Raw genomic sequence first — 24,484 nt, 5'->3', positions numbered from 1 at the left:
TTGATTTGCCTCTTCCTCATACTGCCTTTATTACAACTGTGCTCATATTTAACTAGCATGAGTGGACAGACAGAGCGTAGCTCGGTTCTTCATTTAGTGTGGTTTTCAGAAAGGCACAAGTGGGTTATTCCTTAGGGTGAAGAGCTGAATGTCAGTCATGGAGGAACAAAACAAGTCAACATTCGTCTCGTTAGCGAGGGCAGACTGACAGGCAAATGCAAGGCATATAAATTCATACTGGAAGAAGTGTAAACTGAAAAAAGAAAAAGCCACATTCCTTTCTGTTAGCACAGGACTGCTGCTTCATCAAGAAGAAGAAGAAGTGTTCATTGTTGATTTGGAGTGTTTTTTAGCAATATTGATCCTCTTTATCTGATGCAGATACCAGGTTAATTCAACAAGAGATGAGCACGGATGCATCTATTGCTTTCTAAGTTTGATGAAAGTGTTTATTTATATGTGTTTACAGACTTGCTGTGGGTTATTTGAAGAAGATGTCCGATGCGTGGCTACCTCAATGTGGGCTTTCATTTCCTTCCTGGTCATGAGATAAGTATTTTTAAATTCATGCCTCTGATACAATCATTTGTTTTCCGGTTTTGAGCATGCTTCTGATTTGGCTCAATCACTTTCACAGCTGTCGATCACGTTGGCACGTACACATTGAAAGGAAGTCGTCCTCCCCCATTGAATGAATGGAACCGGTGAGCGAGCACATCCTTAGATTTTGTCTGAGTTTTAATCACGCACATTAAAGTACGCAGCTTGACGACTGTTCTGTGTTTAAGTCCGATTTTCAATCAATGATTGGAGCACAATCCACCTAATGAATGCACGTGGCTACCTTATCACAGATGCCCAATCAATAAGCACAAAAGTGTGTATGAGTTTTAAAGCTCTGTCCGCTACCAGATGTAGTTCACTCAGTTCCCTGAATCCCATTTTTATGCTGCTCCTCATTTGAAATTTTCGATGATGGCAATCTCCCGCCGGTCAGCGTAGTCTGGGCTGAGGCCGTTCAGGTAGAGGCTGCCATTCCTGGCCAGGCCCCCCCTGATAGGACTGAGGGAGAGAGTCAAGTTGGGGTAGGCCTCTCTGTCCTCACACAGGCTGGTGGACAGCGCCCTCTTGCCAGGGGTCAATTCCTGGTTAAGGGACGTGTTAATGCCCAGCTCGGATGACAGCTTGCGCTTGATGGATGCAGCGCGTTGGAACTTGTCATAGATGTCAACGCTGAGTCGCCGCCGGGTCTCTTTGAATTCTGCCGACACGTTTGCTGTCCACTCTGCTGCGTGAGCTCGAAACTCCCCAACCTGCAGAGAGAGAGACTGAATATTAATGTCTGCAGGTGATCAATTAATTCCAATCATGTTGATTTCTTTTGGCTGGATGATTATGAAAATTTGAGCTGTGCTTCAGGAAAGGAACCTTTTTTGTCGCAGATTTTATTTGCCAGGCCTGGGAGTATGAAGGTATATTTGTGTCTTTATTACGCAAACATAAAAAAAGGTTTTAAAAGCAAATTTCTCGCACTGCAATCAAAAATCAAGTTTGTAAGTGAAAATATATAAACTGAGAATAATTTATTTGTTAGTTTTGCTTATGAAACTAGAATTTTTGGTTAAAAAAAAACAACCTTTGGTTAAAAAAAAAAAAAAATCTTTGGTTTCAAAATGAAAAGCTGAGTTGAGTTTGGATGTAGTGGGCGGGGCATACGCTGCTGAATGAACCAGTAGTTCATTGTGTATAATGTGTTTCGACAGGAATCTCCAATTTGAATTAATGGACTTCACTCTTGTGAACATGCCATGTCAACTGTTTCTACTGCTTTTGAACAACTCTTGTTGTTAAAGTCTTGGCTGCTCTCCAGTAAGCAATGCCCATGAAAACACTCTTTAACCTTGCACTATTATTAAATGCTCATCTATCAGAGTGTATATCAGCAGATGTGGAAATTCATAAAAATAAAGTGAAATACCAGATTTGTTTTGGGACAGATGTGATGAGGTTCAGATAGTTATCGGTTACCATTCAGCATCTGATTAAGAGTGAATTAGGAATGATTCTTTAAAGCCATTATTAGACATTTTGGGAAATATGCTTATTCACTTTCTTGCTGAGAGTTGGATGAAAAGATTGATACCACTATCTGGATAATGGACCATTTGTGTTTTTAGGTGCGGACATGTTCGCACCTCACTCACCCATCACCTCACAGATGGAATATTCTAAAATTGACTGCAGGAGCCTCAAGCAGTAAAAACTAAATTTCCATAGTGACCTAATGGACCAGGTTTCTGGAGACGGTGTACTGTGTCTGTTTGGCACATTCTGTTTGTTTATGGTCCTTGAGCAACAGAAAGGAGAGGAACAGCGAGCACATCATTGATCTCGCTTTCATGATGCATTAGGCCTCTTTTTCCAGGCTGTTTCATTATCCATGAGGCTCTGAGGTGTTCTTGTTTAAAGAGACTTGTGAGCACTTCAGTTAAAACTTATGGGATGTGTCTGTATGTGTGCGCAAATTAGGTACCATCAAGTACGTGCTTTCTTTTCCTTCTCTCTTTCTCTGCCCGATTGTTCTCACCCCCTCCCCCATCCCCTTCCCCCAACCGCCAGACCCTTCTCTCTCAATAAGAGTTCACAGCCTCCGCAGCTGAACTCCTAATTATGCCTGTGCAGGGACTCCCACTGCAGATTGCCATATAGGCCCCGTTTTATCTTCTTATGTTTTGTAGAATAAAGAAATAAGATGTGCATGTGGCTGGTGTATGCAAGCGATTGCGTTGGTGCATGGATGTGTGGTTCCCTCCATCCTTTTTACATGTAAATAATGAACCTGCCAGAACGGCAAGCAAATTATTACTCAACAGCAGCCACTGGAAGCACACCAAATATTTAATCCAACGAGATGGCATTTTCCCCACAGGGTGCAGCCAGGATGGAAATGTATCACTCCAGATTGAGGAGTGAACTGTAAAAGGCTTTGGGGTATTAGGCTACATTAACAGAAATCAGAAAAACGCCAGTCCTCCTAATCATTTGAATGTGGGTAGTATATTTGGGCTGTGGCGGTGGCGACCCCAGGGGACGCCAGATGAGGCGTGAGGCGGGCTGGTGAAATCAATTTTAATGTAGCCAGGTCAGATTTGTCAAGCTTTGGGAAAGTTATACGTCCAAAGGTAGTTTTGTGCCCGTAGGCTTGTTAAGTTTAAGCAGAAAGTCTCTGGTGTACTCGATCTTGTTGGATTTAAAGTCAACGTGCCAACAACCAGCCAGGTGAGACCACAGCACCACCGGTACAAACACAGCAGTGTACTCCATGTTACTGAACATTAACATCATTTAACAGCGGTGCGGGTCGATCAACGCCAATAAAACAATGCCAAAAAAGAAACGCATCTTAACGAACGCCATGTAAACTAAACAAACAAAGGATGCCACGCAACTGCACTGCAAAGACAAAAATGTAAATTTCTTCATGACTTTGCACTACTTAATACTTAAGTAAAATATCAACAGAAGAGGTTTCTGCATTATCAGCATTCTTAATCTTGTCACTGTATCTTGTAAAGGGCCAGAGTCTGGTTTTAACACATACATTTGCTGTGTTTTAGTTTTTATTGTACTAACTTGGAGGTTATTCCTTAAAAGTTGTGTGGGGTTATTATTGCCCCGGTGGCACATAAAAATAAATCCAGCATGTTTCAATAGAGATTGTTGATTTAATTAATTTCTCTCATGTTTCATTTTGGTTTCATAATGATTTGATCACTTAACATTTGAGCATCACAAAAAAACACATGTTATGCTAATATTTGAGAAAAAGCTTTTTCTTTTTATATTTTCTTTCTTATATCTTTAGAATAATTGCAGTTTGGGCAGTGCCAACAACAAGCTTAGTTCATCTGTGTGAGACTTTATGAGTCCCTTTAAAGTCACTTTCTTTATCTTTTTATTCAATTACGGTGACACGTTTAGTGACTCATGGGGCTGTTTCCTGAGAAGTAGTTTGATCACTAAGCAATCAAACTCTTGCAAGTTTGTGAGCCACATGAGGAGACACAGCTCTGTGCTTGTCAGGTTGGTTGAAACAGTGATTTTGGACTAAAATATTTTTGGTCTTTGGGAAAAAATGTAGTTTATCTGGACAACTGGATTCTTGATTAATTAAAAAAATGTAGCAGGCAACCCTCGTCTACCATAATCCTCTCCACTTTTCTGTGAAAATCCTCTGAAGTGAAATTCAATGTTTCCTCCTTTACAGGAGAGATCTCCCACTTGTATCCCCTCTGGTGTTGCATAACTCACAGCACATTTGCACATACCTCCTCTTTAGTTTTCTTGGAGATGACCCGGAACCAGTCTCCAATCATACTGAGCACAGCGGCAAAGTACGCCAGGCCCACCAGGATCCAGAACAAAACCACAGGCTTGTAGTAGTTCAGAAACTCTGGATTCTCTGACCCACCTGCAGAACCAAAGATACAACAAGTGGGTTATACGAGTCTGTTACACAACCCTTGGTTACATGTGGTACTTAAATGAATCATTCTGCGAGGAAGAAGAAAAACAAGCAGGTTTGGCTGAAGTGTAAGTAAGCCTGATGCAGTGAGGTGAGTAAAATGAGTATTTAACTTTCACCCTTGTATCATTTAATGAGCCTCGGTTGTAGAGAGTAGCCATTTCTCTCTGCTGTAGTGTTGCCTTTAATTGCCCTGGGCTTTGACTCAACCCTGAGTGGACCATTATATAAGAACATATAGAATATAAAGAGGGAGGCGATTGAGACTGATAAGTAAGGATAAAATGGCATAAATTAAGTAAAACATTCAGAGACTGTTATCTTTTCCAATAAATCCATTTGTGTGATCTTAGTGCTCTAATAAGATATATTAGAAGCTATTTATATATATTTTAAGCTATAATAGATATTGTTCATTGAGCAACATTAAACAAAACAGTAAAATATGAACTTGGATACAAATACAGTGGTACAGTAGTAATACAGATATTTGTAACACGGCTGATACGGCTCTTGAGGTCCTACTGGATGCTTGTTATATCAGCTGCATGGACTTACTGTGCCTTACCGTAATAACATATGTCCTATCCACATGTAAACACTACCTTCAGTTGTAGATAACCAGCCGTTACAGCATCTGCTTCCCAAACAGGCTTACTTTATGCCACCTGTGCCAACTCCAGTAGCCACAGTAGTCTAATCTATAATCATTAGGACCGCTCAGTTAAGTTTAATCGAGCAGCTAATTGTTTGGGATTTTTCCCATCCCTGCCGTGTTGTTTGTCGGGCCGGTCAAATTAAGCAAATACCACCTGCCGAACTATTGTTTAAATTGTTTGGCACCTGTTTGGCAGGGGATGGCTCAGATAAAAAAGGAAGAATTTATAGTATTCATTTAAGAGTTATTTGCCTAAGATCATTATTATTGTTGTTAGCATGTTGATTTAAAGTGCTATTATGAGAGTGAGTAAAACATATGTTTGAGGTATTTCTTTGGCAGTAGTGAGTATATACATTTCTGGTTCAACAGATGGGAGAACTAAACATATTGCAGGGATTTAGGTGCATTTAAAAAAACTGTCACAGAACACATGTATCACAATGTGAAGAGAATATAGCAGGCCAAGGGTTGTTGAGCCAGACTGGCTGAGGAATAACTCAATTATAAATGCATTGATTCTAAACTAGCTGAAAGAAGGCCTATAAATCCAAAAGAAAATCAACCTTTTTCACCGGCTACAAAGTCCCCAAAACCGATCGTGGTGAGGGTAATGACGACAAAGTAGATGGACTCGAGCGTGCTCCAGCCCTCTATGTGCTTGAAGATGACGACTGGCAGAGCCACGAAGATGAGGCACCCGAACAGGATGAAGATCAGCGTGGAGATGACGCGGATCTTCGTCTGGCTGACTTTCCACTTCTGGTGAGAGATAAAAGATTTGTTGGTAAAGAGAATGGATGATTACCACATACAGAAACATGACATGCTCAGCAGGAGACCTGAAGAGTGCAGGTTGGTGGTTTCGTCTGTCCATGCAATGTAATTAGTGGTGTAATATAGTTTGTTATAGTTTTAGTCTACAGGTATAAGCTATTTGGACATGCGGCCCACTTCCCAGTCCCTCATATCCTACAGGCTTTTGCTTTTATTTCTTTTGCTTGCTCCACATTGTGATAAGTCACTTCCTTCGACCTCCTTCTAGGGGATACATTTTACTGTTTTCTAACATCTTAAACGTCTGCTAAGCTCATGTGACGTAACTTTTGCTGTCAGATGGCACGCCCACCCGAGTGGCGGAGAGGTGGCAAGTGACTTGACATGCCTCGCATGTGCTGTAATATTGATAGATCTCATCAAATATTTCACATGCCGTCACAGTAGCAGTTACTGTAACGGATTCATTGCAGTTACAGCCTGTGCTATCACTATGAGAATTTAAATTCCACAGCCCCTCTTTTGCATCACAGTTAGAACGTCAGGTTCTATTCGGCATGTTGCTGTTGTCTCTGCTTCCATTTTACTAGAGGTGACTGCTTTCAGCTGGTTCCCTGTGCACCGTGCCCTTTTCCCTTCCAGTTATGTAAGCTCACAGCACAGTGCCTCTGGGGGGGGGGGGGAAGCATGGAGAGCAGGCAGACCTCAGATCGCTCAGTCTGTGATGTCTAATGTCCTCGCTGCTCAAAGCAAAGTGCAGTACAGTGGTATACAGTTTGAAGAGACCTACAGTGAGCCTTACAGGAGCAAATTAGCTGAAGACAAAGTATTAATAAGAATCACCTTTATTGGTGAAGTTTGTGTGCAAACACAAGGAATTTAACATCTAGGGTCAAGGCCAACAAAGATGAAAAAATAAAGGTAACGAATAGACCTTTTGTATACACAAGTAGTTAAGATAGTGCAAAGGGATTTGTGAAGCTGAGGTGATTTCTCAGCCAGCATCTTTAATGCACAGCAGCTGCAGGCACTGCTTTCAGTCTCTCTATTTCCAGTGTTTCCAGCAAGCTGCCAACCTGTTTTCTTCTCCCCAAAGACGGTAGACACGGAGCCAGCGATGAATCAATAGTCACAATCAACCTGTTGCTATCAAGTATCCCGTGTTTTGAAAAAATGCTTGGTTTGTGCTTTTATACAAAAAAAGGGAAATCAGAGATTGCTTTTAGTGGCCATTAATTAGCATTTGATCCAACTTTCATCACAGCAGTGCTGGTGTTGCAGCCCTGCATCCATCAATATGTGTGCGAACTGCAGACACGACTGCATGCGGATACAAAAGAGCATTCTGTGAAAATGAGCTCTGGTAGAAATATTAAATGGTTTGGGGATTCTCCATTCTTTCATTCTATTCTTCATTTTCTCCTGCCCACATCTGCATAACACTGTTTCCTAGAAATGATGTTTATAATAGCTATAACAGCAAAAAGGGAAACAAAATGCCACCCAGGTATTTATCAACGTAATTAGGAAGCACTATTAATTACCATATCTGGCATGTCACACAATGTTGATACTGATCAGTGAAATGATCACCGATAAAGCACCTAAAATATCTGCTCTTGCAAAACAATATCAGCTCACAGCAACAAAAGCATTATTGAAACGGTTTTGTTTCGGCACTCGTAGCACTCGATTAACGTTAGGAGAGTCGTGGGTTTGGTTAAATATTGAAAAAGTTAGAGACTTGTTCACTTTATTACCATTATATCCAAAACATACATTTCAAAATGCAACACAAGTGGCTTTGTTGGCTAAACATCAGTCTCTCTATCCGATCTGATCACAGCATGGCATTGGGGGACTGCGTCATCAGGGACGTAAAGACAGCTGATTGAGACCACAACAACCCCCGCTGGCAGCCTGAACTGTTTCATATCACAGAGAGTCTGCTTTGGAAAAAGAGTTTCACTCTCGAGGTCCACCGTCCCATTAGGTAATGCTATTAGCTGGTTGCTATGACTCCCCAGTCAACATACTGCATATGGGTGAGCGAGTGCATCGACATTAACAGCTACTCACCACCCAATTAACTCTTCACAACCATGTAAAGAAAATGATGTGTAACTGCAAGCTTCTGTGCTGTTTTTCTTCATCAAAAAGCTCATTTGGTATATTTTCTCTTTGCTCACTTCAGGAGAAAACCCTATAACTGTATAACACAATTACATCATACGCCCCCACACACATCTTCCCCATTGTAACGATGTGCATTCATACACCTTTGAAAAAAACACATTTTCCTTCATTGAACTTGGGATCTTATATTTCATCTATTTATCTAACACCTGCAACATGGTTTAATAATGTCATTTTTAATTATACTTGTTTCTATATTTGCATTTAAAGTATTTTTCTTTGTCTCCTTTACTTTGTATTACATTCATCTTCTCCTATTACTGACTCTGACTCTTATTATTCAATATTATATTTCCAGTGATCATTAAGCTGCACAGTCCTTTTGTTAAATGATGTAGTTCATAAAAAGAACACGTGGTTCTGGTACAGGGACGAGTAAAAAATAAATGACAGATTTCAATTTTTACTTTGAACAGATAAAATAAACTGCTCAGTTTTTCAAACCCTTCATTTTCCAGGAGAAACATAGTGAGCAGCCATCAGCCAGACAGTCCAGCAGAGTCCATTATTTTCTCTGCGTCACACACTTGACTAATCGTGCGGTCTAACTGCTGGCAGAACTGTTACCAGCGTTTGTTTGCGTGCATGCGCACACTGTGTGCTTGACAGAATCAATAGTCAATGTGTCAATACCATCAATATTTAAAAAGTGATCGATTTGTTTGCTGCTAGTTTTATTCTGCCATGAGCAAGAAATAAGATAGAAACTTTTGAAATATTGCTCTAAAGAAACCTGCTATTTACTGTTCTGGGATTTCAGCACTAAAACAAACTGCCTGCATTTTATATTGGCTTCAAAGAAAGTCTGTTGACATGGCAACCCAAAAACTGCATTCACTTTTTCCACAGTGTTGAGCACTGACTGCTGGTGTCTGAGAGGAAAAAAAGTCAAATTCTGCACTGTTGACTGTGAGCTTTCAGCTGTATTGTTTAGGGGTGTTTATGTTGCACCGTTAACACTTAGATATTGCACCTCTTTATAGGAGCTGCTCAGGCAACATCAATTTACAGCTTTGGTAATTACGTCATCAAACGTTGGCTCACTGCACACGTGTAAACATACAGAGTGCAAATGATTCAGAGACAAAGACAAGCTCGTACAGACGACGGCGCTCACCACAATCATCTTCTCTACTTTGGCGATGCCCTTGCCAAAAATGGTCCCCAACTGGTCCCCGACACCAGCCAATAAGAATCCGAATAGGGGAATCCCAAGCAGAGCGTAGATTATACAGAAGATCCGCCCGCCTTCCGTGTGAGGAGAAATGTTCCCAAATCCTGACAGAGAGGAGACACGGATAGTTCATTAGCTCATCAGGCAGCATTTCATTCAAAATGTCAGTTTAAATTAGCTCTAACATAGCAAGGTAGTGTGTGTGTTGTTGCCCTTTGAACAGGACATTGTATACTCTGGTAATACTTATTTCAAAGTTTGTATGACACTTCTGGGGCTGTCATATTTCCTAATTGTTAAGTGTTGATACTATTTTATGGAAGTAAATACGTTTTAATGTAGGATTTGTACACTTTTCTATAAAAAAAGATGCTCTGTGTGCTTGTTTTATTTCAGAACTGTATGTGTTGCACCTCTCTGCTTAGAAGGTATTCTGTATCTTATAAGTGTACATATTTCATCAAAACTGTCAGAAGAAGAAAAATGAGTTTAAAGTAAACTGTCTGGACAGCAAAGCTTTCCACAAAGCCTGACTGTGCTGTAACATCACTGCAGACAGTTGCAGCACAACAGCTTTGAGACATGTCGGTAGTAAGAGACGGAAGTCGTGCTGAAGCACCGACTCGGACTACAGTTTATAATTCACAACCTCAGTCCTCGAGCAACTCTGACGAAAATGAAATGAACAGTAGAAATAAAGATACATAGTACGCTGTACGTAGGCCTTCGTATGTACACACACAGACTCACAGACACACACACACTAATGTGAGTCCATCACTGGTTCACTGCCTTTCATCTTCTCTCCAAACTCATCATCATGTGCAGCTAGAAAAGCAGATGGTGCTTTGAGAAGTTGATATCTGACCAACACCTTTAAGCCCTGTGCCTTATTTTAAGCTGACCTCACTCATTCAACAATGTGACTTTCATTATTTGAAGTTTCATAATGGTTCTGCATAATGAACTACATCCACTTTTCCTTTATTAATACAGTCATCTGTGTCAGGATACGAGCTGCAGGGTACCCTCTAATGACTTTCTACTCTCACAATGGAGTAGGGTTGTCAATCAAGTCTCACCAATTTCATGATTAGTTCAATGGGAGACAGGATGCCCTGTTAGTATTTAAAACCTCTGGGTGTCCCTGCATAACAAACGAGACACAGCGGCTCCCTAATTTGAAGCTGAACTCACTTCCTCTTTCTTTTTTACCTGAATTAAACAGACTTATTCTTGTCTTTATTCTCACCTTATATTTGAATGCTATCACAATATTTACGCAAGCTCAAAGATTTGAGAGTCAAGCACTAGAATAAAAAAATGATGGCTTTCAGAGAAAATACACTGTCCTTGTATTCAAATGGGATAAAAATACCAACAACAAAAACATAGATTTCAGCACTAAAACATTGGTGAAATGTTATAAATTGAGAAGAAGGTGCATTTCTATATGTAACATGAATTCAAAAAAATTGATTTCAGCATTTAGATGATATATATTTAACTAAAATTGATGTTAAAACTAACACTTTCTGATCATGTTTCTAATACACGACCTAAATTACAGGCTAATTCAGTTAAATACCAATAAGTCGTTTAATTAATTTCACAATTGGACTTCATTGCCTGCTTGAATAATTCATTAAACTTAAGATTTCCACTCTATAATGAGCTAAAGCCTGGAAATGGACCAACCTATTTGTCATTATGGGCCCTAAACCACTGCATTCGTGACACCACTGACTCGGTTATGTAATGATCACATGCAGCAAAGCGTCACGCTCCGTCTCCTACAGGAACGAATGCAATTGCAATGAAAGCTCAATGACTTCCTTCCAAGTGATGCTAGGAGAGAAAACGGCAGCACAACATTTCACTGACTTTATTAGCTTCTGACAACAACACTGTTGCTTTTGTGGATCATTTAATTACGAAAAAAGACATGAAACCCTGTCGAGGGGTTTGGTTGGTATTAAAGTGAGCTTATTGGGGAAACACTGTCTCGTTGTTGTCACTATAACTATACTCATATTTCCCATTTCCCTTTCAGAATCAAAAAGAAAGAGTAACAAATAGATCAAGGATTAATCTCACTTATTCCGAAACCTAAAAAGGAAGTACTGCTTATTGATAGTTGGTTTCCTTTTTGTATGCTGAATAACGATTACAAGGCGTTGGCAGTTGCTTCTGGCAAACGGCTGAAATTAGTTTTGGATCCTATCGATGACGAATCACAATCTGGATTCATGAGAAATAGGCACATATTTGATCGACAATACAACGCAATGATCCTCTTTTTGGATTCGTACAAAGCTTGTGACGCGGTTGAACAATTTATTTTCAATTCACTAGAAACATATTCAACATTATTTTAGCAAAGCAATTCGAACTTGGTATGCCACTAGCAATAGCTCTATTAAAGTAAACCCTGGCACAACTCCATGATTTGATATTAAACTGGGGATCAGACAGGGTTGCCTGACTTCTCCCTACCTGTTCCTCCTCATCACGCAGCCTTTAACCAATCATATCTACACAAGAAATTGTCATTAGCCAGCTATGAGATGACACCACTCTCTCTTTCCAAAAGATTCTGCTCGGGTATCTTGAGCTTTAGATATAATACATGTATTCTGTAAGGCTTCTTATATATATATATATATATATATATGTGTGTGTGTGAATTATTGGCAGTGAAAGACTGGCAATCGCTCAATTTGCAAACATTCTTGTCAAAGATAGAATGACATGGTAAGTACTTTAAATTCAACCATAGAAAAAGCACAAAGGAAATATAATGAGTGGCTTCTAAGGGATCTGTCTTTAAAAGGTAGAACTGTAATAATAAAAGCAGAGGGCATGTCTAGGTTTACCTATGCTGCTTTACTATTTGATAATAAAACAATTAAAGACATAAAACACATTACATTAAAAAAACCCATCATGAATACATAGGAGAATGGGGGCCTCAACTTCTTTGGATAAAGCAGTTCTTTAAAAAAAAGACAAGTTCAATTGTTTTTCAAATCATATTTTCTGAAGTTGTCTAAATTCCACAAACATTGCTGCTTGTATGGTCCATGAGTTCTACATTCATCAATGTAAAGTGAAACCTAATTGTTTGTCTTTAAAAAAGAAACAGAGCTAAATATTACAATGACTTCGGCAAAAAATAAAACAAAAAAGCAAATAAAACTGCTCCCAATGTAATGTTTTATTCAAATTACTATTTATTTATTTGTTTTTTATGTTGAACCCTGGCATGTTTCAAGTTTATTTTATTTTATATGTTTTTACTCTCTTCTTTGTGCCGTTCTCTCCTCCCTTGTGTTTCTTGTTGGTTCTGTGGTTTCTCTCTCTCTCTCTCTCCGTCTGAGTTTGTTTGTCTGGGCGTGGCTCTCCATCACACTCCTGCTGTCAATCAAACTACACACCTGCAATCCATCCACTCATCACCACCTCACCAGTCAGTCAGATTCTTGCTCATCCACCTCCAGCTGAGGGCAAAGCCAGAAGAACAGAAGAAACTGTCTCTTCTCCTTTCGGGACTTTTCGTACAACATCAAAGGCTGATCACTGACAAAGGCATTTCACAGTGGCTTTAGGAATAGCATCTCTGTGCAGCAGCAGTTACATTTTGTACTAATCAGGCAAAATGATGATGATTTCCAACCGCCAGCACAGCAATTATGTGTTTACACCACACATCAAAGGTGATACATGCAAAACACCACCGGGGAGTGAGGTTTCTGCAGCAAAATCAAAGCTTTGGAAACTAGAGCACTCTGCCAAGCACCTTCACCTTACCGCAAGCTTTTCTAGATATTTGAGTTTTTTAAAAAGCAAACAAATCTAAGCCCTCAAAAATAAACTGACTGAAGGCAAAGAGTAATCCTTTTTCCCTGCTTTAGCGATCAAACTACCGCGCCTCCTTTCATGAGAAAACACCACTACATCTTTAAGTCAGACGTCAGCAAATTTGACTTACTCGATGAAGTCCCGGCAGCACCGGAGTGAAAAATAGAAAGTCAACATAGTCAGTCTAAGGTGAGCAAAGGGAAGACCCACAGTGCAACTTTTACTCTTCACACTGTTACCTTTAATGTGATACAAAAGCACAAATACTCTTCAACCAGAGGGCAGAAAGTTATTGTAAGGTTTGAAACATTTTCTGAGTGAGGAACGAACAAGATCCTGGAGAAGTGAAATAAAGCTCAACAGCTGGTCGAACAGACGCGCTTATATGTTGTTGAGGTCTGCTTGAACAAGCTAGATAATACTAGTTGTGTGTGTGTGAGTGTGTGTGTGTGTGTGGGCTGTTGCTGTGGCCAATACAATTTTGCAACTTTGTCGAGCAAGGTTACGAGCACAAGTCAGTACAGCAAAATGTGGAAAAGGAGCTGGAGCCGTGTACAATTCCATGCCAAAATATGCATCGGGATTGCAAACTGCCTACACATTAAGCATGTGTAATCTGAAAAACAAGCAAAATCAATTTATTCAAACTAAAGGCATTAGGTATTGGAGAATGAGCTCTGACAAGATGCTAGAGAAGTGAAATGGAGCCAAACAGCCTACTGAAGGGATGCAGTGATCTGTCTGGGTCCTCTTAGAAGAACCAGAAGGTGTGTGTGTGTGTGTGTGTGTGTGTGTGTGTGTGTGTGTGTGTGCGCGCGCTGTTTTGCTTAACTGATTCGTTTGTTCTTTACAGCTGGAGGTGACAGAGAAAGTGTTACAGGCTGATACAGTTGACATCTCTTAGATTAAATAGTAAGTATATTAGCAGTCTTTGTAAATAAGAGCAAATGACCACAGGCAGCTTATTCTTCTGTATCGTCAGATCAGTTTAAACTCTTTAGGCTACTCTTCCTGTTCAGTTAACCGTTTTTTAGAAAAAAGAGTCCCCATTGAGGAGTTATCTCAGGGAGCTTAAAGTTTACTTGCTGTTGGCTATTGTTTGTCATTTCTAGTAAATATCACACAATAAAACATGCGTTTTGTGTTCAAAATGTAGGCTACAAAAAAAAAGTATCACCTATCTTTTAAGTGGTTAAAGTTACGTCTCCAGTCTGGTCTCGAAGTGCATATTTAACAGATTCAGTGTGGACCGAGAGTGTCCTATGTGATTATAAGTAAATTAATGTTTGTTTATTATTCTGTCAATAAGAAAACACAACATGTACAATATTAAGGAGATCTCATTTTTGTTGTTTTGTATTGCTAAGATAAAAAACATTTGTGCTTTGTTGCTGATGTATAGAGTTTAGTTGTTTGACACTGTGTAAACTTCGGGTGCATGCCAGTGTGTTCAATCTGTTTTGCAATTTTGGTGACTAGTAGACTGAAAGGAATGGCGCAATAAAGTACAATCTAAAAAAAGCAGCTGAAGCAGATTTGGTGTCAGAAAGTGTAATTTTGGTATGCAAGTGCAATTTCCTGCTAAAATTAACACCAAAATTGCACCGTGCCTCTGACAGCTTTGGGATAAATAGACAGTGCTTATAAAGCCAAACACGTTTCCACATATAAAAAGTAAATGTTTTTACATCTGTTTAGTATTTTCAAAGCATTGCACGCAAGTAGAGTGAAGTATAATCGGAGGTTTCTACAAAGAGAAAATAATGAGGACTGAGATGTGTAAGAGTGAGAAACTACGTCTCTTACCGATAGTGGTGATAACGGTCCCCGCGAAGAAAAAGGAGGAACTGATGTCCCAGAGGCTCGTCTGATTGGATGCTTTTCCTGAAGGGTTCACACCTGCTCGCACTGCTGATACCACTTGCTGGAGTGGAAAGAAAAAGAAAAATTTTGCACATAATGCAGAGTCTCCCAGTGGGAGTGTGGTACGAGGTGAGCTGAGGAACAGAAGGAAATTAGCGGTGTGCATAAATTTTCTTGGGGAATAGATGACAGCCTGATACACATTACACCAAAACCCAATTAAGAGTTGAGACAAACAATAAGAGGCATCTGTCACCTTCATAAATGCAGGTTTACATTTTAAACACCTGCTCTCTTTATAAAAGTGCAAAGTCTGTCACAGTTATAGCTAAAATAAGTTGTTTTTTTTAGGGATTGGAGCTTATAAAAGAATAATTTGTGCATATTCTTATACAAACATTTACCAACACATGATTTACACATTCTCAAAATATTTCTACAATTACTACAGTTACACATCACAGTTACATCTACATATTAATCGTTTTTTTCATTCTCTAAAATCCCTTAATTATACATGCGTTGCTGAACTTTATTTTACAAGCTCAAAATCTAGACCCTAATTTTGGCCTGTATATAATGATATATCATAAATCCTATATATATGATTTTGAGTTTGATTTTGATTAACCCCGCGACTGTGGCTATGATGTGACACCAGCTGGGTCAGTGTTATGGCTGTTAATCTTTCCCAGGTGATTGGTTGACTATGTGTACATGTGGGAGAGCACTGGTGTGACACGAATCCCCGCTGACTGTGACAGGCTTTTAGACAGCCGCCGGTTGTAAAGGAAAAGGAACTGTTTTCTCACTCACTGCTGTACTTGCATGACAGGAGACAAGACGGGAGCAGCCACCAGCTGGAGGGAAAACACACCACCGCACACCTTTTCACACCCACCATCACAAAAATAGACGTACGTGAGGAGCAGTGAAGTGAAGAGCCACACACTGACTGATGTGCATCCACACTACAGGTATAGTGGGTTTGTACCATAAACTGTAAATGGATAAAATGAAGTGTGTTCATATGCGTAAAGCTAATAAGTCTGGCTAACTAGCTTACTACCTAGAGTTGTAACTACTGAGCATTACTGCCAAAGCCAAGAGTACATCATGGACAACTAAAGTACATGAATTTGTGGGGTCACAGGTGTAAAAACAACAACAACAACAGCCCTTTATACAACCAGCACATCCACTGTGTATTAGGCTAAATTTAGCAGCTCTGACATGGTCTTTATTGGTTTGGATATGTTGAAACTGGTTACAAGCCTTTTCCCTTGTAATATTAAACGTGAAAACATGGCTTTTGTCTGGGACATTCAGCTTCATCCTCAGTCTCTTCTTGTATTTATACTGCCCAGAACTTCATACACATCAACCGTGCATCATTGATATCGGTGACAAGAGGTGCCTGCGAACGATATTATTAAAACCCCAGCCACAGCCTGTTCAACCTGCTGAGATACAGAAGTAGCGGCTGCTGTACCACCAGACTTCAGAGCAGCTCATTCCTCCTCCAACCTCCAAAATATATTGTTTTTTTTTCTTATGTCGCAAAATGGGACTACAAACTACATTTTGATGCACAATCCTATTGTCCAATGACATAAATAACATTATAACCTTGTTTGTAACCCTTTTGCAAGGTTCTCGTTTGAAAACGGGTCAGTTGGAATCCTTAAGTGTGCCAGATATGTTCAGCTTCATTAGCTATCGAGCTACAGTTGATGAAATGTGTCTGCAACAGTTGTCATCACTAATTGAATTGAACTCTGAAGGCTGTATAAAACCTATCTCACTAGGCTTTTTAAAACAAAATCAGTTCACTGCAGTAAGACAAAATATTCCTTGGCCCAAGTGGCTTCTCAAGATATAGAATAATTACTCGGACAAAAGTAAGAGAAAAGCTTTGAGGTCTTCTGGGAGTAGCAGACACTGCCACAGAGCCGATGATAATAAATCACAGAAGAATACTTTATGGACTAAACCTTTAATTCCACTGTGTATATGTGGGATTTTTGCCAATCGAGAGCAATAAAAATGATTTAATAATTCCTGTGTGGCACAAGGCGACTTGTACTGGGGGGGGGGGGGAGTAGCTCTTTTTGATGATCTCCATTATTTGTATTTAACATCAATACACCTTCAGGAACAGAGCAGTAATGCTACAATAATCTTGTGCAGCATATAACACTGCCCACAGTCCTACTGAAGCAGCACAGTCAGCTATTTCTGTACATGCACACACAGTTTAGGGTCACTGCAATGTCAGGCTGTTGCGATTCATCTTTCCTTAGTGAAACTGAGAGAGCTTTCGTTAACCTTCGACTGTTGACTGTGATGAGGCAGAGCGTGTGAGAGCTGAAATGAATGAATAATGGATAGGAAAGTGAGGGAACAATGTAACGACACGAGTTAACATGTCATGATGTGTCAGAGGGTGGAGAGATATAGGCTGCAGTTGACAAACGCAGCTTAAATGGTTGGTTCACTCAAATTACAAAAGAGCATATTCATATTGGATGATTTTGAACCTTACTTTTGGCCAACGTCAAGTGCCAATGCAGGAAATATTGTGCGATTATTATCAATTGCGAGGTGAAAAGTAAGAGTGCGGAGTTTGCATCCAAGCACAGATCTGAAACTATATCCTTCCTCTTTTTATTAACTAAAACTACGATCTTTCTCTAACCTTGACCATACCATGCACGGATATTGTAAAATGTTTTGCAGGTTCGTCTAACATCAACGTTCTTGTTTGACGATAGGTTTGAAATAACACTAGAGATATCTAGCCATGTAGAGTTTTATTTGTCTAGTTTTTGAAATACCCTCCACAGCAATACAATATAAATGAAAGCACATTTTGTTTATGGTGCTTGAAAATATCAATATAATCTCTTCGCCAATAGTTTTCATAGGGATAGAAAAAAATAAAAAAATACTTTCCATCTTTGGTGAAAACCAAAACTATCGGTATGGATGAATGCCAATGAAAAAAATGATTTCATTTTAAAAACAGATCAAAGGATTATGTGTCACCTAAAGCACGAATTATGCTTCTGTGTTAATACAGGTAGAGTCTTTGCGTAACAGTAGGTCTCAACAGCACATAAATAGATAGTAGTGGTTTGTTTACGTTGTCCCTGCAGTGAAATTGATTTCCATATCTGGATTTTCTTTCGTTTTCGAACAGCTGGGTGAAGCTTAATTCCAGCTTCATGTAAAAGGTAACTTGTAGTGAGGAACTTACAGAGAATAATCATCTGACTCTGCAGGTTCCCTTAGAACTTAAGAGCATTTTAGCTTCGTTCAGCTCATTGTTTGGGTTGTTCAGCCAGCAACTCTTTTGGTTCCCTCTCACCGCTCTCATTGCAGCAGACAAAAATTTAATTTCAGTCAAATCCTTTGATGATCGCACTGCAAACAACCTGCCACGACAGACAGTCAAAATTAGTAAACTATAGTGAAGATTGTAGAGCATTTAGCGGCTAAAGAGCCTGCTATTTCCCTCAGCAGTTGGTTCAACTGTATCACGCAAAAGGCACTTGTAATATATTAAAATTGTGTTAACAGTTTGTTTCTTTGCTCCTTAGTGGAGACTAAAACCCAAACAAAAATAAAGAAACAAAAAACAAAACAATGGATGCATTTTTTAATCGCAGAATGACAAAACCAAAAGGCAAATTGTAATCAACTCATGCATTGACAAATGTATTCACAGACACAATAAACAACATAATGTATAAAGGTGAATTCATCAACAGTTCAGTGTTTTTACCTCTTGTATCTCTATATCATTTCTAAATGCAACAAAAGAGATGGTTCAAAGATACAATTCTGAAACCCTACGTCCACTGTGCTTCTAAAAACACAATTTAACAAATCAAACAATCAGATTGGCTTGGCTCACTCAGCCCCTTTGTTTCCCAGCCAAAGCGGGCACATTAATTCACTGTCTTAGCAAACCAACAATGGCCATGGGAAATGATAAGACAGGATAATGTGAAACCACACTGGTTGTCTCCCAGCTGAGGCAAACAGACAGGAGAGATTGAATCATCTGAGCTTTTTGACATCACTCACTTTTTTAATTACTCCCTCTGAGAGCACATCTCTCCTCAATTCTCTTCTGACTGGCTTTTGATCAGTGGGAGCCTATAATGGTGTGTGTGTGTGTGTGTGTTTGTGAGCGTGTGTGTGTGTGTGTGTGTGTGTGTGTTGCGTACATAATTCAGTAAAAATGAGTGGGGGACACCTGCTTTTATCAATGAATAATCAAAAGAGAGAGTTGTTTGCAAGGCTGCTGAACTCATCAGGGTACTGACTGATGGGCAAATCTGTTTAGTCGGACGGTACAAAGTAGGACTGGTGTTATGTATATACTGCGGTAACAGTATAGAATAATTAGCCTTAAAGCATTAGGAAAACACTAAAGTGATATTAAATGCATCCAACAGGCAAATTTCCCAGCCAATAATTAATTCAGTTCATTTTGTAATTTGTTTCTGAGGTCCAAGACGAAGTAATTTGTTTTTGGAATCTGCAATGAGCCCAGACTGATTCAGTGGAAAGATCAGGGACAGAGGGAGTCATACTTTGCCTAAAAACAAACTGTCATTTGGCTGAAAAGACATTTTTGGGACAGAGGACAGTTTCCCCTCAATTGACTTTTGGTTTTTCTGAAACGGAAGCCTGGAAGGGATTTTGAATGTGAACGAGTAAAGTAGACATGGTTGTTAGCAAAGTTAAATTACAACTTTAGGCTAATACTAAAGGGCATACACTATTGTACATGGGCAGACATGTAATATAATCTTAAAAAGTATGTTTTCCTTAGCGTACAGTATAATCCCCTGTAAATAAGAATCGTTACTGAAGATTGAGTCATTTATAACTGCATACGTTTCTACAATAGCTGAAAACAGACAAATCAAATACTGGCTCTAGAGCGGGCCATTCACGTCAGCCAGCGTACTTCTACAAGCTCGGCAAATGGAAGAAGTTTCAGTTGGTTGCAATCTGCAACCTCAGCGCAAGATGCCACGTATTCCTACACTCTTGACCTTTTAAAAAAAGTCTGATTGGATATCATAGAGAGATAGCGACTCCACTTCAGCACAGCTGGGCTTTGAGCTAAATGCTAGCATGCTAACATGCTCACAATGACAGTAGAATGATGAGCAGCAATAATCATGACACCATATACTTGAAGTATCATTTGCTTTGAAGTATCTACTTCATTTTTTGTATCACTGTACGTGTATGTTTAAGCTAACATAAAATACAAGATCACTATAACAGTCAAACAGACAGATGATAATCTCAGGACAGAAAGCATCATCATCATCTCTGAATATTAACTCAGCTTCTTCAAGTCAAATTAACGCCATCTGTTACCAGCCCTTCTTAATCGAAAACAGTGTCATTTACATACAAGTAGGTGGTAACCATTACTCAAAAATAAATCCTGTCAGCTCTAGTCAGTTTTAATATGTAAGAGACTTGTAGTGATACTGAAGCCAACACAGTGGACAACAACTGCTGAAACTGTTTGAAGGAAACCCAGAAGATGGAAACATTGATACATAATTTAGAGATAACACATTATTTTCCGGATAACGGTGAATATCCATGAACTGCATTTGTCCTGCTCTCCAGTATGTCGTTCATACTGGAGCTCAGAAATGAGAGGACAAAATATTCACATAGTCTCTACCTGGAAAGTCTTTTTATAATTACCAGAAAGCATATGTCACTAAAACAAGAACACTTGCTTGTTACAGTCATGGCTTTCCTTATCCATATCAGTAACTACACAGCTCTGCCGTGAGAAAAACATCTTGAAAGTCAATGTGATTAAAGTGGCTTTACTGTAGTCTGAGATGGCAAAATCCCACACACAGACTCGCTTATTGATTAAAATCCCATCCAATGTTAACAACAGCATTATCATGGTGTGCATTTAGTCCGAAAGGGAAATGTTTTCAGGGAAGTGCTCGTTCTGTTTATTTCATGGGTTTATTCAAAGGCTAAATGTACTAAATGTGCTCTTAAACTTGAGGTTTTCTCATTATTATGAAAATATTTTTGTTTTCAAGAGATCTTTCTCACCTTCTTAGGTCAGGCCTACATTACAAGTAAAACAATGCAAATTCATCTGACATTTGAGTAGCATCGCTTTAAGAAACTACAGGATTCCTTCGATAGTTTCCTTTAATATCCCACACAGTGCACTACAGTACTTTTGAATATTTGTGGAGGGAAATGTAAGTATAGAGAGTAAAACTTTGGAATAAACAAATTCTCCGAATTAAACGTTAGAATACATTGTTTGTAACTGACCTTTAGAATAACATCTGATCATTTTGCTGTGCCTTCAAAAACAAAACAAATCTCTGTTGAAAAATAAATACATTTTAAGATGTGACAACGATATGGTCAAAGGTTTGGTTAGGTTTAGGCACAAAAACAACTACGTTAAGGTTAGGCTTAAAAAATGTCAAGGTTAGCGCACAGAACAAGTTAAGCTAAAGGGCTTTCTGCCAGAAACGGTTTATTTTACCCTAAACATGATCTTTTCCTACCAAGAAGGTTTGTTGCCTAAAGAGATTCCTGGCAGAAAGAAAAACATGTTCCATGTTCTTAAGGTTAGAGGACGTTCATCATCATGATGATGAAAAATACTAAACACGTGCACCGGTTAGGAAAGGATCACGGTCTTGCTGAACAGTTAATCAACAGTGATGTCTCGTGTTCAAAGAGTCCATTCCTCTCTTAAATATCCTCAGGTGAAAGCTCTGGTAGTTTTTACTCAAAATCATTGTGCCATTTCCACAATTCTCAAACAAACATAGTAAAGCTGCCAAATACCAGTAGTAACCTCTGCAGGTATTTAAAAAATATATATGAGAAAAATTTGATTATTGTCGGTCATCGCCAGGTCCTGCAGAAGAGAAAAGATTTTAAATATAAATAGATGTTGATGCTTCCACCTACCTTCACCAAATCCTCCAGCTCAGAGGAGTTCACGCAGGTGTGATTGGCCAAGAATTCCAGTTTTTGTGTTAGAATAGCCAGCTTCTGGGAGCTCTCGTGAGGCTGCTCCAGTGCTTTGAATACCGTCGCCCCAATAATGAGGTAAAGCACCACCAAGAAGAAGATGGCTGACACAGTTTTCCACCTCATGACCATAGTCCGGGTGTCACACTCGTCCTCTGGAGTGTTCAGCACCACTGGATTGACTGAGAATGACAGGCGAGGTTTGGAGTTGTGGGCGGCAGACTTCGGGTCAAGAAGGTCAGGTGCGGCCACTGTGAGGATGGAAGTGATGAATGTGGATCAATTTCTTTCCATTACAAGAGTCTCCCCTTGGACATACTCGTCTTAGTCTAATTCGTCCCATCACTCTGTTTTTATTTCTATCCACCTACATACCTCTCTATCTGTTAGATAAAGACATAAATAACCATCTGGTTCTTACAATGTAAGCGTATGACTGCTAGAAACAATAATTTGCATCCTACACTATCTTTGGTGGTTATTTTCTCGATAAATCGATTAAAGGTTTGGCGGGTTAAAAATGTGAAAGCGACAAACAAACTGTGAAAAATAACCATAGAAATTTCCAGAGCACAAGGTGAAGTGTTGAAATATCTCATTTTGTCTAAACAACTGTCCAAAAAATGTGTTTGCATTAAAAAGAAAGCCGCACATTCTCACATCGAAGAAGCTGGAACCAGATACAGTTTGACCTTTCAGCTTTAAAAGGTGTTAATTAAACACTAAATTGATTATCAAAATTGTTGTTATTTCAATAAGCCTTCAGTCATCTGACTAATCCGCTTATTGTTTCAGCTCTATATAAAACCATCAAAGCAAATAAATTACGAGGCAATAACCCTCTGGAGAAAATAGAGCATACTTTAAACTCTATCATTGATGGTTATTACAATATATTCACTACTGTCAACAAGGATATAAACTCATAAACTCATACAAAGTGTTCCAGGACTGATCTAACACATGAACACTATTGTAAAATATTCTTTTTTTAGTAACCTTTATCATTTCCACCAGTCTAGAAGACAACTGAACTGTATTTCCAGGTAGTAGAATGAGCTGCATGCAAGTGGAGCACTTTTCGTTCAATGCACGTTCTGCGTACCACCTGTAGTTCTCCAGCAGCAACATTTACAATTATATCTGTACTTATTAAATGCATGAATTTTCACATCTTAGCTTTCTCTTCTGAGCCAGATCTATTGAGGGGAATCCTGGATTCAACTAATTAAGGCTTCTTATGGAACAGGTAACACATATGTCTCCCTACGGGAAATAAAATGATGGTTTTCCTTGCTCTTGTGCAATACAATACAAATGAATACAACGACTAAATGGAAGCTCATTAAAAATTAAACACTCTTTGTCACAATCTCGTTTCCCCCAACAGCTTGCTGAAGTAGATGCAATTACATAACCACCCCATGAGGTCTCAATAGCCAGTATTTTACAGTAAACAACTTATGGCGACGATCATTCACTAAACTAAGCTGAAACCATGTAAAATAAACTCATAAATAAAGATTATTTTCCCTTTTTACGATATTTGTTTTACATAACTACATGAGCATTTTCTTCATCACTGTCGTTTTGAATTTTGCACATACCACAATATTGTACATTTATAGAAAAAGCTACAGTTAAAATATCACAAAGAGATAAGATCAAATATAAATGGTAATGTGAGGCAGAAGAAACGATGCCACGATTAATTTAACCACACTAGAAACTCACAATTAAACAATTCACATAACAACATAAATTGTTCCTTTGAGTTCATATCACTATCATAAGGTGCACAGTTATGTAGAATATTAATAATCTGTAACACTTACTTCTCTACCATCTCGTCTCTCGTTGTTTCCTCATCGACGGATCGTTTTTTTTTCTCCACGAAAGCGCAAACGATGATGTCCTGTTATTGTCGCTTTACGCCTCCGGTGCTCGCACCAAGGGACGTGGCCGCTCTCCACATGGCTTCTTCGGCTTCCATCTACTTTACAATCTCCGCAGAAAATACATGCAGGACATCGGGTTCCCACCAGAAGAAGCGCTAGGACGGAGCGTAAAAGGAACGATGGGAACGAATCGCTTCCATGAAATCCGTGCGTGTGTTTGGAGACATCGTTGCGCTGTGAGGCGCCTCAACGGGAGGACGCAGAGCTTTGGATCGTACCGGTTCGAGGGAGTATTCACCAGTGTGACACGCTGGATGCGCTGTGCTGCACTGGGAAGTGTGGAAGCAGAGAGAGGAGCTCTTCAGAGGCTTTCCATGCTGCAAAATGTCACACAACAAGGGAAGAAGAACATCTTACAGTTGAGATTGAGCAAAGCATGAACCTGTCTCACATCTGTAGCTACA

General features: G+C 39.3%; 1 protein-coding gene across 1 annotated transcript; it reads right to left on the bottom strand.

Annotated features, from left to right (window-relative positions):
• Nucleotides 1–24,484, bottom strand: LOC116396030 (potassium channel subfamily K member 2). Its single transcript, XM_031870379.1, has 7 exons — nucleotides 23,958–24,484; nucleotides 22,060–22,373; nucleotides 14,998–15,115; nucleotides 9,274–9,434; nucleotides 5,750–5,945; nucleotides 4,329–4,471; nucleotides 1–1,313 (listed from the first exon to the last, which is right to left on the bottom strand). Coding segments are annotated over exons 1-7 (1,290 nt in total). The 5' UTR covers nucleotides 23,959–24,484; the 3' UTR covers nucleotides 1–956.

This window comes from Anarrhichthys ocellatus, unplaced genomic scaffold (assembly GCF_004355925.1).
Source record: "Anarrhichthys ocellatus isolate YVR2014 unplaced genomic scaffold, GSC_Weel_1.0 scaffold52, whole genome shotgun sequence".
In the NCBI taxonomy this organism is placed as follows: Eukaryota; Metazoa; Chordata; class Actinopteri; order Perciformes; family Anarhichadidae; genus Anarrhichthys; species Anarrhichthys ocellatus.
This window is presented reverse-complemented; position numbering and strand designations above follow the sequence as displayed.